Source organism: Apis mellifera, linkage group LG4 (assembly GCF_003254395.2).
Source record: "Apis mellifera strain DH4 linkage group LG4, Amel_HAv3.1, whole genome shotgun sequence".
Taxonomy (NCBI): Eukaryota; Metazoa; Arthropoda; class Insecta; order Hymenoptera; family Apidae; genus Apis; species Apis mellifera.
Window position 1 is genome coordinate 412,910 of NC_037641.1, and position 20,008 is coordinate 432,917.

General features: G+C 24.5%; 1 protein-coding gene across 1 annotated transcript; it reads right to left on the reverse strand.

The window, feature by feature from the left end:
• Window positions 1–3,864: 3,864 nt before the first annotated feature.
• On the reverse strand, window positions 3,865–17,102 carry LOC409306 (2-oxoisovalerate dehydrogenase subunit beta, mitochondrial). The gene is made up of 8 exons (XM_392824.6): window positions 16,782–17,102; window positions 16,235–16,312; window positions 15,706–15,908; window positions 15,413–15,568; window positions 13,210–13,381; window positions 11,043–11,188; window positions 5,548–5,634; window positions 3,865–4,204 (listed from the first exon to the last, which is right to left on the reverse strand). The coding sequence occupies exons 1-8, from the start codon at window positions 16,921–16,923 to the stop codon at window positions 4,064–4,066; spliced, it is 1,125 nt and encodes a 374-aa protein (XP_392824.2). The 5' UTR covers window positions 16,924–17,102; the 3' UTR covers window positions 3,865–4,063.
• Window positions 17,103–20,008: the final 2,906 nt, after the last annotated feature.

Here is a 20,008-nt window from a genome sequence, read left to right on the forward strand (position 1 = left end):
AACAAACAAACTATTTATTCATATCATCTTATTTATAACTATACATATTAGTATGATTTTTTAAGTAAACTAAAATCAAAATTTTTCAAAATTTAAGCTAAAATTAAAATTATTAAAAGATTTCTTAAAAATATTACCATTCGTTCGCGAATTTTCCTTCAAATTTCGTGAACAAATGAAATAAAAAAAAAAACTCTGTTTAATTATTCTCTGTTTAATAATTCCTACTATATATCACATTAGATAAAATATTTCCACAAGTTACTTTTATTATTCGTCGAAATCATTTTGCAATAAGCATCGATAAAAGACAATGAAAAATTTTAAAAGATTCTTTAAATTGGTTCGTATAACCTCAAAGTCATGTCAAGTAAAAATTACGATAAGATAAAAAAAAGCAACTGTAAATTTTGAAAGCGTCGTAAAATATGTCACTGGTCGATCGGTCCGATGGAATTTTTACGCACGTGAAATCGACATCCGGGTGAGAAACAATATTTTAAGCGTATTTGCTGCATCGTTTAATAGAAACATCGTTCCGCCATTACAAATTCAAAATAATAAAAATCAGCGATATCGATCGAACTCGAAACCAAATCGATTTTCGACACCGATTGAAATTGAATTAATTAATCGATGAATCACAGAAGCCTGATCTATGATTTTGCCAAAAATGAAAGCAGCTCAAAGTTATAAAAAGAAAAAGAAAAAAGAAAAAAATAGAAGAGAGGAATAAGAGCGGTGATAGCAAGGCAAATGAGCAATTTGATAAGAACTGGATAATCGACAAGTACAGTCACCTCTCGAACAAATGCGAACGAACGACTCCGCCGTTTCAAGATTATCAACCGGTCGGATATCGAGAAAGAATTCATAGTGTTTTTTCCAATTCAACCGTTATCTAAGAACTTGTTTACGTATCACGGCCCACGGTAATCGTAATTGCGAAGACAATCTCGTTTAAAGTAAAGAACTGGGCTGTTAATCCGGATCGATTCGATAATTTCTTTATCTGGGAAATCTTCTCGAAGAATCACGCTTTTGCGGACGCATCGATTCATAGGAAAGGTCAGGTTGACACGATCGGAAATCTGTCAACTTTCAATGAATGTGAACGCATCGGCGCCATATGTTAGCGTGCACGAGCCATTGCTCTATTCCCGCAAAAATCGACTAATAAAAAGACAACTCGTCGACCTTCGATATAGTCTATGCCTCCGTGGCGAGTGGCTCTCTCTCTCTGTCTCTCTCTCGGTCTCTTTCCCTCTTTGTCTGCCTGTGTTTCTCTCCACGGTCGTCCTCTCCTGCTTTGACACGACTCGCTTGTCTCTCTCCGTCTCTTTCTATCCTCGCCGCCTTTCTCCTTCTTCCTCTTACCGTTCTGTTTCTACGAGCGGTTCACCAGTGTGCACCGTTGCCAACTTTCACGTATCATAATACACAGTGAAAGAATGTGGTTTCCCTTTCAAATTACAAAATACGGTGCGAGTGCACATTGCACGCCGTACATTTCCTTCGGCTGATCGCTATTTTCTTTCTTGCCGTGATTTCGTGCGTGATTTCGATCCAGACGATCCTTCCAAGAATCCACTTTCGGTCGGAAACTCGCCATCACGTACTATACTCGAATTATCCCGATTCTTTCACGTTCGTTTTGTTATCTTCTTTATATTTTTATAACAACAATTTATAAATCATTTGTATTGATCAATTTAACAAATAAGTTGATTTATTATAAATATTTTTCAAGAGAACTTTGTCACTCGTTTGATGATATTTCTTTGATATTTCGTGCAATTAATTTTTTATAAACAGTTCGGATTTAAAGGAAATTTGTACGTAATAAATTTTAACTGTCTTTAATTTCGCACAAATAACGATTATCCTGACAAGTAATATTTACAAAGTGTTGTATACTCTTTCTTCCTCTTTCCTCGTACGAAGTCGCAAAATCGCGCTCTATCAACGAGCCCGGTTTCGCCTTCTCCAAGGATATAGGTCGACCAGTGCAACACCTGAGACTGGAACCTTGATTAAGATATTACGTTGCCACGCATGGTCCACACACGATCGGCTGGTCGATTTTACTTCTAAAGACAGACTTGACCCAGATATTCTGTAAAAACCAGTAGGCACGTCCGTTCTAATTGCGAATATCGATTCGACGGGACTCGCAAGCAAGCAACTGGCACCGCCGTCGGCGGCCACGATTTGTATCATCTTTCGATGGCAATTCGCTCGAGCAGGAAAGTATTTATGCGCCTGGCCACGATGAATCGGGTCAAGGACATGGTCCGGCCGTTCGAACAATAAAAGCTGTATCCGGTGCTCCTTTCAACTTTCCCGTTAAGGAAATGGAGAAATGAGCCTAAAGAATTCGATCGATGCCTGGAAAACGAAATTAGATTTAAAAAAGACCTATGCAAGGAGATTAAACATATTTTAGCATTGAGTAACAAAGTGGCATCTTGGATGGTCTTGTTGTATATTAGTTTGTGTATATGTTTCTTTCTTTGAATTTATTGTGATATAAATGTGAAATATATGGGAATGTTAAGTCAATTTGATTTTTTTTTTATTAAATACAAAAAGATAATTGGATTAATTAATTTTAATATCAATTTGTATAAATATAAAAGTAATTATAAATATTTAAGAATTGTTTGATGTTCATTTCTTTGTGAATTCATAATAATAATTTTCTAACTATTTTGTTTCTTCAACTATTAGTTTTTCTTTACTTAAAAAACAAAAATTAAAGCGATTTAACATTCTCATCATATTTATACTTTATAACATTTTACATCTTAAAAATCATAATATTGTTGTAACACTTGTTGTAAATAAATCTCACAATCACAAATAAGATTTTATGAGTAACACTATAAGTAATATTATTTATCATTTTTATATTGTAATTGTTGTTCATCTATAAATTTTGAAAACAAAGCGTTGACAGAAGTCAGCAATTGAGGTCAAAAGGAAGTTAAAAGGAAACTCGATAAAGAGATATACTTCAATACCAATGCTAATCAACAACATTTAAACTACAATATGAATTCTAATAATATTCTATTATTTAATCAATTACTTAATAAATGAATGCTTGAATTTATTATATACTCTTTAAAAGAAATTGAAATTATATATTTTAACACTTTGCCTAAAATATTCACAATACATTTGTACTTGTAAAATGACTTGTACAATTTGTCTATCATTTTTGTGATTTTTTATTCAATTAACATTAACATTTTAATAACAAAGTACCCTAATTAAAATTCTGATTTCATTAAAATATTATATTATTTTAGTGATGATTTTTATCATGAAACAATATACCATTTTTTTAAGAAATTAAAAATATTTAATTATTAGCGTTTACTGAAAATATTTTTAATAACATTTCTTTGTTGACGAAAGATTATTTTCTAATTTGTTATTTATATATATCTTATTTGATTTTAGAATTGAAATTTGGATTTTATTACTTGATTGATATGACATAAAAGAATTCTACATTCTTTATATTACTATTTTAATTTGTACGTATATTCATAATGTAGTTAGAAAAATAAAATGCATACTTTTCCAGAAATGATTTTATCTTTTAATATTATTATTAATATCCTGTTATGTGTTCTTTATTGAAAAATATATTACATCAATAAATAACTTGATCACGATTGCTTCTCTCTCATCATATTTTATCATTATTGATAATCGACAGTTAATCAGTTAATTTAATTGTAAATATTTTTCAATTATATTAATCAATATGATGATCTTTTGTACTATCCTATCAAAAATGAATTGAAAATCTTCAGTGATGGGCAAAATTTAATAGTTGAGGTTATGAATAAAGTTATTTCAAGTTATTTTTATTGTTCAAAACAGTGTAAAACAAGGGTTACATGAAAATCAATTACAACAGTTACGAATAAATGTTATTCAAGCATTTTAATAAGTAATTACTTAAAGTAATTTTATTCGAAATTTTTAACTAGTTATTCTTTCAACTATTGGGATTAATTCCCCGCTTAAGTACGATATCTCTGGTTCTTCAGTAGTTCAGGATGTTCTTAACAGCTGCGAAACATCGCCATTTATCTGGAAGATAAAATGGCTCGAAGACGTGGGGGAAAGGAGTGTCCCAGCCTGTAACCCTTTGTATCGGTGCTTCCAAATGCAGAAAACACTCTTCCTGTAATCGAGAGTATTAAAAATTTATTTCATTTTCTTTTTTAATTTTTTGATTAATTATGATTAATTCTCAAAATACATAAAAAATACATTTTGTATAATTTTAATAATATTAATTTGTATTATTCGAAAAACTTTTAGTTACTTTTTTAACACATGATATAATTATGAAAAATTATGAAATTTTGAAAATATATTTAATAAGAATTTTCAAGTGAAATAAGATTTTTAGAATATAAAAATCTTGTATCTCGTAAATTGTAAAATTATTGTACAGTATATTATATATTTTGAGAAAATATACCTTTAATTAAAAGTTTAAAACTAATTCAAAAAATATATACATTTTTATTAATTTACTAATTTTAAAAAACAAAAAAAATGAGCAAATCGTTACAACATCTTTCATTCGTTTGAATTTTTTGCTATTCGAATCTCATTAAAATAATTTTACATTTTAAAATACTACATGATGTGAAATTTTCCAAATTTTCATCGAGTTAAAAAAAAAAAAATAAGTAAATAAAAGAAATAAAAAAAAAAAGAAGGAAAGCATTTATCGTAATTATAATATCAATCTTAAGAAACATTTAGGTTAACACGATTTCGAAGATACGAAAATAATCATAATATTTATAATTGATATGCAATTTCAACCTCGTCACCTCAAATGGCAAACGCAATCATATTATTAGGCGGATGTTTGAATTACAAACGACCAAATCGAGCTATCTATTTGCTAATTTAGCGGTTAGGATTGAAGTTTTGCAAGACGGCAAAGTTTGTACATCTAAGCAACTTGGAGCGTATCGAACCATCACGAAGTGTGCGCATGATGTAACAGAAAATACGTAATGATATCTTGCCACATTCCAACAATACACATGTGTGAACGTGTGTTTAATGAATTTTGGATACTCTGAACACGATATATGTAAATAATTTCGTAACAGGAGTCTATTTGAAATCACGTTTAATTATCAATCGTGTACTCGGTTCGTTAACTCTTAATATAAGTATGTTTCGATTACATATTTTCACGTATCGCAATGCAATTATTATTTTGATATTTTCATCAAATTGTATATTTTATTTGCAAACATTTATCAATTGATTATTTATGATAATTTTGCCTAACTTTCCTTCATGCCTTCATGCTTAAATTTTTATTAGTTATTCGAAAAAACTTGTAAAAAAAATAATAATAAAAGTATTGGAATTATTTCAATTACTTTTATTATTAATAAATTTGATATAAGAATATTCAAATTTCAAAAGAAATCAATTATTGATAAATTTCAATTTCGTCTACATCATTTAATAAATTAGGAAGGAAATATTTACCTGAATGATCGAAATTATTTCTGCTCCAAAGCCATTCGTCAACGGAGCTTCGTGGGCGATTATCACGCGGCCAGTCTTCTTCACCGACTACAACATTGGGCATAATTATTATAGCTATAGTCACACACAGAAATTATAAGCTATATAATATTGATATTTTGATACTCGAAGTACTTTTGCAAATAAGTCTGTTTTAATATTTAAGAAAATTATTTGTACAATGAAGTATTAATGAAGTATTTTTAAACCTGAGAGTAAATTAAAGATATTTTGAAGTTAAATAGAAATGGAATATCATTATATGTCAACATATAATAATGTAATATTTTTATATTTTGTAATTTGTTAAGATATATATACACATTATATACCTTAAATATCTTAATACATCATCACCTTTTATCAAAATAAATTTGTTTATTTCTGATTGAGAAGTAAACAATTTATAAGCTTTTCATTTACTTGGATTAAAATATTATTAGAATGTAAATTTTGAAATATTTGAATAACAGGTATTCAAAATTTTAAAACTTCAATAGCATATCAGCATAGCAACTTTGGAAGTTTTAAATGAGCTTTTAAATAATTTTAATATGGATTTTATACATCTTTGAAAGATAATATTAAAATATTGTTAAAATAATATACATAGTTTCAAAATAATAGAATATTAAAGTTTTAAAGTTTCAAGTTTTATTATTAATATTAATTATATAAGAGCTAGAAGAATATAGAACTTTAGATATTTTCTTTAGAAGAAGAAAATCAACAGAATATTCCAAAAAAAAACCCTTGATAATAATCAAAATAAATCACTAGATATAATAAATGATTAAAACGAGCCATTCTGTCATCAAAAGTTAATCTCATCGTTTATTCGACTCCCTCTCTTTAAGAAATCGTTTAATTAAAAAATCGATATTCGTAACCAATGTATATCAATAAACGACTGGATCGAAAGTTGGAGCAGACTGGTCATAGCTATCTAACTTGCCATTACGTGTCGCCGAGGGTAATTCATTTGATAGAACGAACCTATTCCGAGGATCAATTTGTGAATGATTTATGCATCATCCTATACAGCGTAATAATAATTTATAAGCGGCTTGACGTTAAGCGATGCATTAATATAACGGGAGAACGGAACACTTTGTAGCTTTGAGTTAAATCTAAAAGAGATCGGATGTTGGTGTAGTACCGGATTTGTAATTAAGACGCACGCTTCGTTGTAAATCATTGGAAACGTAACTCTATAGCACGATTCTTTGGAATAGTTCTGTATATAGTTGTATATAGCGACATTTCAGATTTTCAGATGATTTAGTTAACTTAGCTTTTTCAAATCATGCCTATCCTCCTAAGATTTTCTTTATTGACGTTTCAATTTTCCAACATATTCAAATATGATATATAATATTTTAATTTCTGAAATAATATGTATACTAAAATTTAAAATTGAAAAAGAAAACTTTATAAGTATAGAAATATTAACAAGAATAGTTCTGTGTATAGTTATATAGCGACATTTCAGATTTTCAGATGATTTTGTTAAGTTAACAGCTTTTTCAAATCGTGTCTATCCTCCTAAGATTTTCTTTATATTGACGTTTCAATTTTCCAACATATTCAAATATGATATTTTAATTTCTGAAATGATATGTATACTAAAATTTAAAATTAAAAAAGAAAATTTTATAAGTATAGAAATATTAACAAAAATAGTTCTGTGTATAGTTATATAGCGACATTTCAGATTTTCAGATGATTTAGTTAAGTTAAGAGCTTTTTGCCTATCCTCCTAAGATTTTCTTTATATTGACGATTCAATTTTCCAACATATTCAAATATGATATTTTAATTTCTGAAATGATATGAACTAAGATTTAAAATTAAAAAAGAAAACTTTATAAATATAGAAATATTAACAAAAATATAAATTATATAGAAATTTGAAAATTTATATTGATGGAAAATTCAATTTTAATCTTACTAAAAAGTTTATGATTATATATTCTTATCATATTCTGTTTTTAGAAATTCTTTATATTTTTTACTTAGGTGTCCTTTAATTCGAAAATCAATATTCGATTCGTTTACAATAAAATTCTATTTATGTTTAGTTGTTGGGAAATATAATCAAATATAATTAAAATGTTCTTTATCTTTTGAGCTCATAGCTTTTTTGAAATGAATGAAAAAAATAATTTATAATAAATTTCAGTATGATTAAATGAAAGAATCCATATTTAAGTTAAAATTTAAAAATTTACGTCTCATATTTAATAATAACATGTATACACGATTTTCAATATTATAGAATTGCTGAATTTTGTCATAGATTTTTTTTATATAATGCAACGATTAACAATGAGTTAAATAAAACATAAAAACATTTTATATGTAGCTTTCTATCAAGTTATAAGAAAAATCATTTATGTGTAAATAAAGGTTTACTCATTTTAAAAATTAATATATTTTAAACAGTAAACAAATATTAAATAAATAAAGGATGTTTGTACATAATATCATAAATAATATATTCAATATTATGTATTATATATTCAAATATGATATATAATATTTTAATTCTGAAATGATATGTACATTAAGATTTAAAGTTAAAAACTTTATAAATATAGAAATATTAACAAAAATATAAATTGTATAGGAATTTGAAAATTTAGCTAACAATATAATAATTAATATTGGAAAATATATGAATGAACAGTATCATTCCTTTCTAATAAAATGATTTTCAAATTGATGAATATGATAAAATTAATAACGATACAGAGAATAAAATTAATTGTCATAAATATTGTTAATTTTATAACATAGAAAATTTAAGTTCATTAAACTGTAAAAATTGATATTAATATTTGATAGATTTAATGTATATACATATACATATATATATATTACAATAAAATTTATAAAAAGAAATATATATATTTCAAATTAAAATAGAATAAAAAAAATGGCTGCATAAAAATATTATTTTATTTTAAGTAAAGAAATAATACTAATTTAATATTATTAAGATCAATAAAAATTTTGAATTTTATTTCAGAAAAAAATTATATTGAATAAAATGGATTTTTAATCTTAAATTACATTATCTTATATGTATAAGATTTAGATTATTAGAGAAAAGAATGAAAAATATTTTCAAAATTTTATTATATGCATATATAATGTAAATATTACTTGTAGTAATTAAACATATTACATGTATTAATATTTAAGAAAAATGGAATTTTCTTCAAAATTTTGAATTCAACAAATAATAATTTAACTATAATTTTTATGAATTTATTTGCCTATATTAATATAATCAAATTATAAAAATATAAAAACGTAAATGATTCAGTTAAAAAAAAATCGATTACATGTTATAATGAAATAATATATGATCTTCAAAATTCTATAAATTGTTAGATTCGTTTCAGGAATAAAATTAACTCTATTCTTTCTTATCTTTTTTTTCAATATTTTACATCTCTTAAAACCTAGAAAAATACTAATTTATCCCATTATTCTTTTCAATCGTAACAAAGGGTATAAACCTCTTACTACTAGCCTTTTAATCGATTCATTCGGCAAAAAAGTCTTAACTCTCTTTCACCACGAGGAATTTTATTCCTATCGCTTTTCATGAGCTAATGGCACTTAACCATAGTCTGCTTCAAGAACATTTCATTAATAAATTCCAAGATATATTTCTGATCCATCCTTTCCAAAAAATTCGTCTAAATTGCATAGATTAATTACTCGAATCTCGTCATCCCCCATTTTTTTCCATTCTTACATTCCTTTTCAAAAATTCGCAATATATTTTGCATCGATTTCATCTCTCGCTTCGGCGAGTCTCGTGGCAAATATCATTGACCACGGAGAAAATCCATGAACGCATCGAAATTACGTGAGAATGGGTTTCCAATTACAATCGCCACCAAACAGCAGTTATATTTCGCGTGTTTGCACGCATACTGTGTTTACGTATGACGATGCATACCGTACAATCGGCATATCGTTAAGTCAGAGATCGATTAGCATAAATCAATGTTATTAGCATCTAATGGTATATCGTAATACAGAACGAATGAATGTTGTCTTCGGTTCTTGAATCGAATGTGATATTTAACATTTTGATAAATAATCGAGCAAACGTTTGATCAATCCCCATTTCGAGTTCGACTCGTAATCGAGTGTTTGTTTCGAATCAATATGGAATCAGTGTAACATTTCGATATTAAATGAATAATTTTTCTCAACAGTTCAGTCGATTAATAAAAGTGACGAAATCGAACAGTTTGATCGAATGAACGCGTGTTCAATTAATAATATACTTGCTTCTAATAATAAATAAAAATGTTTAATGAAAATTTGGAATTTGGCTAATAATAATTTAATTTGGTTAATAAAAAATGAAATTAATTGTAAATAATGTAAATCAATGAATAGTACTTTTAATATTTTAATATTTGTTTTAATATTTGTTAGTTCGAAAAAAATTCGATTAATTTTTAAATATTAAATTTAATATTTGATAAATTAAATACGAAATAAATAATTAAATACTTAATTTTACGAATATTATTTATCGAATGATTTATGATGTTATGTTGTGTTTCCATGGAATTTTTGATGTATGAAGAAACATTTATTTTTTCAATTATTTCACAAAGTAATGTTTTCTTGATGATTTAGAAAAATAAATCATAAAGTTTTCTTTCGTTGTATAAATCAATCGATATTTTGGAAGATGATTATTTATGTCAACAGAGAATGAGAAATTTTCTTTTTTATAAAAGAAAATTTATACTATCTTTTTCTTTCGAACAATGAGTATTTTTAATTCTCATTTTTTATTTTTTAAATTATTTTTACGAATGTTTGTTCATTAATCTTGATGATAAAATTTATTTATAATTTGAAATTTATTTTACAAATAAAATTTGATATTTCATTTCTCTTTTGTTATCTCTATCATAATAATAAAATTTTTAATTTATTCAAAAAAAATCATTTCCATCTATCGACTCGTTGAAACTATATTTTTGTTATTTTTGCACTTTTCAATAATAATAATAATTCAAAACATTGTATAAATTAAAGAAGAGGAACAAAAAAATTTAAAAAAACGTATAAATTTCCAATCAAAACTGCTTTCCACAAACGAATCGTACGATTAAAATACTGCGTATTTCTTATTTTTCCTCTTCCTTCCTCTCCTCTCATTTCTATGAAGGACACGAACCCACGTAATAGCCGCGCAAACGTAACAGTTGTGCTTTTAAATGTAATGCATGCAAACGATCCAGTTGCATTAAACACCGATATAAAAAGAGAAGAGAAGAGAAGAGAAAAAGAAAAAGAGAAGGGAGGGAAAAAAAAGAGAGAAGGAATAAAAAAGGAAACGAAGGGGAAGAAAAAAGAGAGAAGAGATAAAAAAAAAAAAGAAAACGAAGCAAATTATTATGATGAAATATTACCTTACAAACGAGTTCCGTATCCCAAGGCAGGATAGAAATCAGGTCTATTACCTCGCAGGACGCCCCAAGCTCCTCCTGAACGAGATCTGCCACCTCCAATAGTACGTGCACCTGAGTTCCCCAGCCCACCAGTGTCGCTGCGTCACCTATATGCAAATCCACGCACTTGTAAACCACCTTATTTTACACTTCTCATAATTATCTTTGTGTCTGTTTTTATATCAAAGTATCCTGTTCCAGGAGATCGGCCATCGCGTGTACCGATTGAGTCGAATAATGAAAGGACGAATATTATACAGTCGAATTTTAATAAATTTGAATTAATTCGAATTTGAAGGGAATGAAAATTTTGAAATTATGGAGGTTTTATTTTTTTTTAATTTTCGAGAAGAAAAATTTAAAAAAGGAAAGAATCAATATTCTTTTCAATATTTTTATAAAGTTCTTATAATTTAAATATTACTTTTTGTTTTATTTGAAATAATTGTAATAAATGAAGAAAAAAAAAATGAATGGTTAGATATTAACATATTGCAATAGATAAGTATTTCGAATTGTGACAAAAATTTTAATATTAAATTTTGAATTTTAAATGAATTGAAGAGATATAAATATGAACATTATAAAGTTATTAAATTATGATATAAATTACAAAAATATTTATTAAGTTTATTTATCAAGTTATAAGTAATTGCGTTAAATGAAGATGGAAATAGAAAGAAACCATTTTATCTTCATTTTTTTAGCTTCATCTAAGGCAAATTTAAATTATTTATAAATAAATGTAATTAATAAATAATAAATAATAATCTGACATTTTTGTACCAACTTTTGTATTTGTTTTGATTTCTAAAATCCATTCTCTTAAGAAATCTCATGAATATATTATATATATATTTAAAGTAAACTTATATTGTAAAGATTTTTATTATGAAAAAAAAAAATAAATAAACAAAATTGTAATTTTCAAGTTAGAGACTGTATTTTGATTGTGTTTAATTTCCTGTTTATGAATCAACTTTGTCAATAGTGCTGAATAATATTTAAGACATAGAGAAAAATAAAATATATTAATTTAAACATTTAAATTTTGAAAAGTTGAACATTATATTTTGATCACATTTTAAGTTGAAATTAGAAATTGTTTAAAAAATGAAATTAAGTGCTTGCTTTTAAATGATTCATTTAATATAATTAAGCATTATAATGATTAAGGATTAAATTTTTATTTGATTAATTGCAATTTATAATTAGAATAGTTATTTGGTTAAAATTAATAATTATATGTTAAACTTTTTTTTGATTTTTCAATATTGGTATTAATAATAAATTTTAATGAAATAAATTAACAAATAATAAATTTATAATCATACTTGATTATTTTTATCAATCATTTTAACAATTCTTCTTCTTTTTTAATTATATACACTTATACTTCTGAAGCAATCATTTTAATAATATAAATTTTAATCAATAGTTAATGCTTAGATATATGAAATATTTTATGTTATACTCTTTACTATGTAAAGAGTATAAAAGCCATTTTAAAAATGTTAATATCTGAATGAAGTCAAAAATTCAAAATGAATAATTATTATACAATAGTTATATTTAATACATCTCAAAATTATAATATATATAATTAATAATATAATAATAATAACTATATTGTGAATAAGTTTATATTTAAAAAGATTTCAATATCAAAATTCAATTTTGAAAATGGAATAAGAGATAACTTCAACCTTTAATAAAGAAAGTATATGAAAAATAATAATTCATCGATCAAAATAAATAATTCTTATTCAAAAAAATAATAATCATCCAAACGATCCTTTATCGTACATTTGCAGATTGACAACTGCTCATTATCCATCATTTAGTACAGTACACAAACATGTGATGAATTATTTATCCGGCCGTTATTAATATCGTTGATAATAACTATACAACAGCCATAAATTTCTCCGTGAGTGAAGAGCTTGTGAAAGTTTTCCATTATGATCACGATCGATCCACAATTATTACTTCGAACGTGAGAAAAGAAATGGCGAATTACGCGTGGAAGGATGATCAAACATGATGCACGAATCGACGATATCGTTACGCGGTACACAAAGTGAAACTTATAATATAAACCATAAGATCTCTCTTCCTGCACGCCTACCTTCTCTCACAATCTCAGCCTTGCCGATCTCTATCTTATAATCAGCTGTCGGCACATCGTCTATTGCTGTACGGTACAATATTTTCGGCTCGAACATGATGCAGGGATCCGGTTCCTCTATGCAGCTTAACAAAAGACCTTTCGCCTGTTTCGCTCCGCGGGGCATAACGATCTGAAAAGGACGTTCGGTTACAATTCATTGTTGTGGTGGTCATATACCCTGTGTTATGGTCATATACACGCAATTCACCGATTACGTTCTGGAATTCAGAGATAAGCAACCTTATCTTTATTTGAAAGTTTTGATACTGAAATTGTACATGTACAGAAAAAGAACATTTGCTTGGTGATGTAATAATAAAATGTGTTTATATTTTCATTTTGGAAAGTGGTACACATATATAAAAAGTATGTACATGGATAAATGTTTTTAATCGTGTTACAGATTTTTAATGGAAATTTACAAATTAAAAATTAAGAAATATTAGAATTTTAGCACGATGGGAATGAAAAATATTATTTATTTTATACGTTTATAGATTATTATAATATAAAGCTTTATGAATGAATACAACAGAAAATTCGAAAAGTTAAAAAATAAAGAAATTGTATGATTTGTGTATAATATAATTATTTTTTACGATTTGTTTTTCTTGAAAACATTCATTAGAATGTCCTCCATTATACATATGTATACACGTATTATTAATGACATTAAAATTTATATTAAAATTCAGATTAAAATACAAATGATTTTGAATCAAAATAATTAATCAAACATTTCTAAAATATAATTATAATTTTTTTAATCTTCATTTTTAAAATGTATTATTTCCCAAAGTTGGAATATATTCCTCCTGTAAAAAATATTTTTTAAAATTTTATTAATTATTCAATAATTCAAAAATAACATGAGAAAGCAAAGATAAATTGAATGACGCAAGAGAGAGATATGAGATAGTATGCACTTTAATTAATGAAGTTCAGACTTCGACAAAAATATGTTCGAAACAGGTGCATAATAGAATGTATAAGGTATGCACAGTTTCATTACGTAGCTTCGTTTTCACGTAGGTAGGTATTGTGTCAAAGCGCGAGACGAAGAGCGTGTGATCTCTTGGTTTCAGGAAATGTCGGCGTGATGTTGCGCACCGATGTTCATGTAATCGAGATGTATAGTGTCGGCGGTAGGAACGCGTTAGTATATGAGGAAAACTTTCTTCATGAATACGTAGAGTACATATGTCGTACAATATTCATGGGATCTCTTCTAGAAAGCCAATGACTATAGAACTAAAGCATACTCTTTGACGAAGAATATATCCTTGAGTATAGAAATTCGTTCTACATGCTTGTTCAAGTTTTGTAATATTTCTATTCGTTCGGCCGATTTCTTTTATGATCGATTTCAATTGCAGTTGAATAATTAACGATTACAAATCTAAAAATTTCTGAAATGTGCAAATTAAAACGAAAGCGATTTGATAAAAAAAATTGAAAAGTACTGACTGAACGATTTATGATATAAAATTATTAGTTTGTATCATAGATCTATTAGATGGATTAATATGAACTCCATAATTGTATCTCTACAAACATCTATCGGAGAATAAATGAAATATTTATTATCGACCACAGCTAAAAAACTTTACTTGAGAAATATAATTGTCATTTTCAATATTATCGATATTATCGATATTTTAGAGAAGATGACAATGTTTTATCCTATATTTGCGAAAAGAATATAAAATTATATATATATAAATTATTATAATAATAAAATTAGCTTTTTTAATCGGATTTGCTTCCTTTTAATTCAATATCGAATTTGACTAATTAGTGCTATATTTTTATTTTAATTGACAAATCTCTTAACAAATTAATTTTGCCTGATATCTTTGTTTAGGAAACTTTGTTTTATTGATTTTTATTAAATTTTTAAACGAAATACTGCAATATTATAAATCTTAATATTTAGCGTGTATATCAAAAAATCAGATTTTTTTTATATAAAAAGTAATCATAAAATCATCACGAATTATTTGAATTTAATATTTTATGCATTAGAATATTTGCATTAATATATATATACAAAATCTATTATATAAAATCTTGATATTCTTGGAAAATTCTATCATTTTTAAAATGTTTGATATTAATATAATAAAATTATAGAAAATATTGAATTATTATTTTTATATACCTTTAATCCTGGTGTATGAGCAAAATAAGCTTCTGGACTTTGAGAATGATAGAGACCACCATGACCGACAGCACCGCAAGGTGCCCGAATTGTTAACTTACCACACTCGAATTCTCCTCCACTTCGGTATCTTATTTTCGCCGCTTCATTTACCAACTGTAGATATAATGATTTCTCTTAGATAAATATTTCAATTTTAGATTTATATTTTAATAATAACATGATTTTCTTAATAAAGTAGTGTTTTTAATCTTTTGAAAATTAGTAATCAATATTTTCAATAATAATAATACCTGATCAAAAGCGGGAAATATATAATCGGCAAATTGAATTTCTGCGATTGCTGTTACGCCAGCAGTAGCTAAACCAATTCCAAAACCAGCAATTCCTTGTTCGCAAAGCGGTGTATTGAATACTCGTTCTTTGCCAAATTCTTTTTGTAAATTTATCGTACAACGAAATACTCCTCCAAATCCAACGTCTTCCCCAAATATCACTGAATGTAGAAAAATAATTGTAACATATTAAAAAAATATATTATGTACGAATATTATATAATTATGAATATTTTCTACAAATTAATAAGAATAATTTATATATTACAATTAGTGCATTATTAATTATAAGAAATAAATTAAAAATTTGTAAATTAGAAAATTATTGTATAACTTTCTTATAGTATTTTTTTTAAATCCTTTAATAATAATATTATTTATCTATAAACAATTAGAATTTAAATTATAAATACTTTACAAATAATATTTTTTTATCTTTAATTGATTGTTTAGTAGAAAAAAAAAATTTTTGATATTATTTCATTACCTGCATTGGGATCTTTTGTCATTGCAATTCGAAGTCCATTGTTTATTGCTTGATACATATTCATTTTTTCAGTCTCACCTAAAGTATAATTATATTACAATTTTTTTTTTGTTTTTATATTTACATATTATTATATTTTATCAATCATACATATCTATTCATAATACAAGTGAATGTAAAATATTATTTTTTTATTTTTTACTTATCTTATTTATAATTCTTTAAAATATAATTAAATTAATTATTATAATTATCGATAAATTAATTAAATTAACTTAATTATTGATAAAAAATATATATACACATTGTATTTATAAAGAGTGCTTCTCTCAATAAAATATATTTCATATTCCTATTTAATTTTCAATACAGATAAGTAAGCAACAAATTTTCTTATTCCATTTCAAAATTTAATTTAACAATTTCATAACTTTCTATATAATGTATTCTATATAAATGTATCTATTCAATTTTTACTTTAAATTGTGCTTTATTTATTAATTATGAAACTATTTTCAATTAATTAATAAAAATATATTGTACTCACCGGGAATATTTTTGCTCTTGTCAGTATAGTATGTGAATTGTATCCATCTGACATGTTCGCGGAATACTGATTTATCAGCTAGATTAAAAACGAAAGATGTACGAGCATTCGTTAACCGCGTAAACAATTGACTGAGTACCATCGCAACGAAATGACGATTGGAAGAGTATAGCGATAATGAAAGCTTTTTAATATCCGCTTATTCTGACTTACATACATTATTGTAATTTAAAATATTCGAACCTTCATACTTAATGTAGATTTGGTAAACATATAAATTTCGTAAACATGTAGATGTTCTTATTTTGGAATATACTGTTTATATATTTATATATTTCACTGTTATATATATGTGAGTGCATATATATATAATAATCACATGATTATAGTGGAAAGAATATACATACATATACATATTTATATGATTATACATGTGACTTGTTTCGAGAAATCTCTGGTATTATATTATATCTCCTATCATATAATTTCTTTTTTCCCTATGTTTAGGAACTAGAGGAGCACGATATGTATAATAGATGTATGTATATATTATGTAACTAGTAGTATTTTACGTAACTGAATTCTATTATAATTTTTAAATAATAGAAGATGGAAAAAATTTTGATTGAGTAAATTTAAATGATATCATCCATATCATTGATAATATATGATCTGAAATTCTATTTTGATCTCGCTTATTTGATTAATATATATTTTTAAAATATTAGGATACTTGGATAAGAAATTGTTAATTTAAGATATTTTGATATTATTTTGTCAATTTTATATTTTGATTCATATACATCTGAATATTTCTAATAAATAAATGTTTATTAATAATTTCATCATGCAATATTAATTAATTCAATATTTCAAATTTAACAAAAAATTTAAAAAACTGATATAATGATTTTTTTTTGTTGAATAATTTAAAAAGTTTATACTTTTAATACGAATTGCTTATTTGATAAATAGATTTAATTACAAAAAATACTCATATAATTTATTCTTATATTTTATATATATTTTTTATAAATTTTTTTATTTTTTACAAAATTATATTGATTTGAAATTGAGTTATTTTTAATACTTAAAAAATTATATATTTTAATGTCTGTTAAATATTTTAATAAATATTTCAATATCTTATATTGAAATATTACATCAATATCTATTTATATCGAAATACATATTATACATCATATATCTAAATACGTTAACATATAATTATTTTTAAAAAATACTCTTTTTAAAAAAATTCGAGATTAGTGTCTTAATCTAATTTAAAAATATTTAAAATTTAATTATTAAAATTGCTATATGCTATGAATAGATGTTATTTGCATGATGAAATTGTTAGTAAATATCAGCGATTCAATACACATTTAAGATATATAGATATATAATATATATAATATACAAATATATTAAAATATCAAAAAAATAATATTAAAATATTTTCTAAAATAATCATTTCTTAATTATAATATTTATTTGAAAAAAAAAATAAAAATGCATCCAATATGATATATTATAATATTATAATATTGAAAAATAGATACTTTTAACTAAAAAAATAATAATAAGATGTGTAAAAATATTTAAACATTTTTACTTTTAAAATAAAAATATAATATTCTATAAGTCGGAAAGTTGTAAGTTTTGATCGGAATTTGACATATCAAAATTTATTAACTTTCTGGTAAGTTAATAAAGCAATTATATTATATATTATAGTGTGTAGTTATCTTATTTGTGGGAAAGAGTTCGATTGCTCAATAGTTTCGATTGTTGTAATAATCTTGCACAATACTGATTATGAGTTTAGAAAGTGTTTAAATTATATAAGATAAATAAATGTTAAATTGTATATTTATATGAGAATTATAAATTGATTAAAATTTTTTGTAAATAATTTTATATTTGTATAAAATTTCAGAATATAAAATATATTAATAAACTATTTAAAATAATAAATATATTTTAAATATAATAATATTTTTAAAATTAATAATTGAGTCTGATGAATTATTAAATAACATAATTTTTTATAAAGTTAAAAATAAATTTAATATAATAAAAATATAATATTATAAAGTAACATATATCATTAATCAATTATAAATAAAATTAATAAATTAGTAGGATATTGAAATTTTAAAATATAAATATTTCATTTTTTTAAATTTTAATCAAATAAGATGGTTACGGTATCATTATCGGTAACTATAATTATTATAATTAATATTTACAATTAATAACTATATAATTACAGTAATCTTGCTTATCGAGTTACGATTATTAAGTGAGAGTAGAGAATCAAAAAGTATCTAATAAAATTAATATTGAATCGCTAATATTAAAAAATGACATTAAGATAATAAAAATAAAAATATATAATTCTTGAAATATATAATAAAAAATAATTTTAGAACTGTATTTTTAAAAATCGATGAAATTTTATAAATAAATTTTTCGATTTGATTGAAAAGATTTTGTAAAAAGATTCATTTCACAAAAAAATAATATTTGCGAGAAGGATTTTTGAATGTTAAGATGCAAAATTTTCAAAAAATTTTTTATCACTTTAGTATCATTTCTACTATTACCGATATAGCATCAAATAAGATTAAAATAGTATTCAATATTTTTTCTATAAGAGAATATAATAAATATTTTTTTATTGATAAAAATTATATCGAAAAAATTATATCATGAATTAATAAATAAACTATAATATTCAATACACTTTCTTCAATAAATGTTACTTAGATTTATTCGTGCTTGGTCGAGCATATAGCCAACGCTATTATCATTATCTGACTAGACTATACGCTTTGTGATTGGTTAGTGTTTTTCGTTAATAACTTGTTAATAAAACCGTAACGAAAGTTTTTGCAAAGAAAAATATTATTTAAAATTAACTTAGAAATCTCCAGTTAACGGATGCTTCTATATTTTTGGAACATATATTACAGTAAAAATAAGAAGTTAATTCAGAAAATATATACACTTCCTTACATTTAATTTATTTATACAGTATATATTTTCTAATATTTATTAATAAATATATTTTCGTATATGATTTAATAAAATATATATTATAACACAAAATAAAAATAATATGATTGATAGGATTGATTGTATATAAAATCATGATAAATTTTTGCAAATTTCACCGATTTTTGTTTTTGATAAATTTATACAGTATCGATTTAAGACAAAAT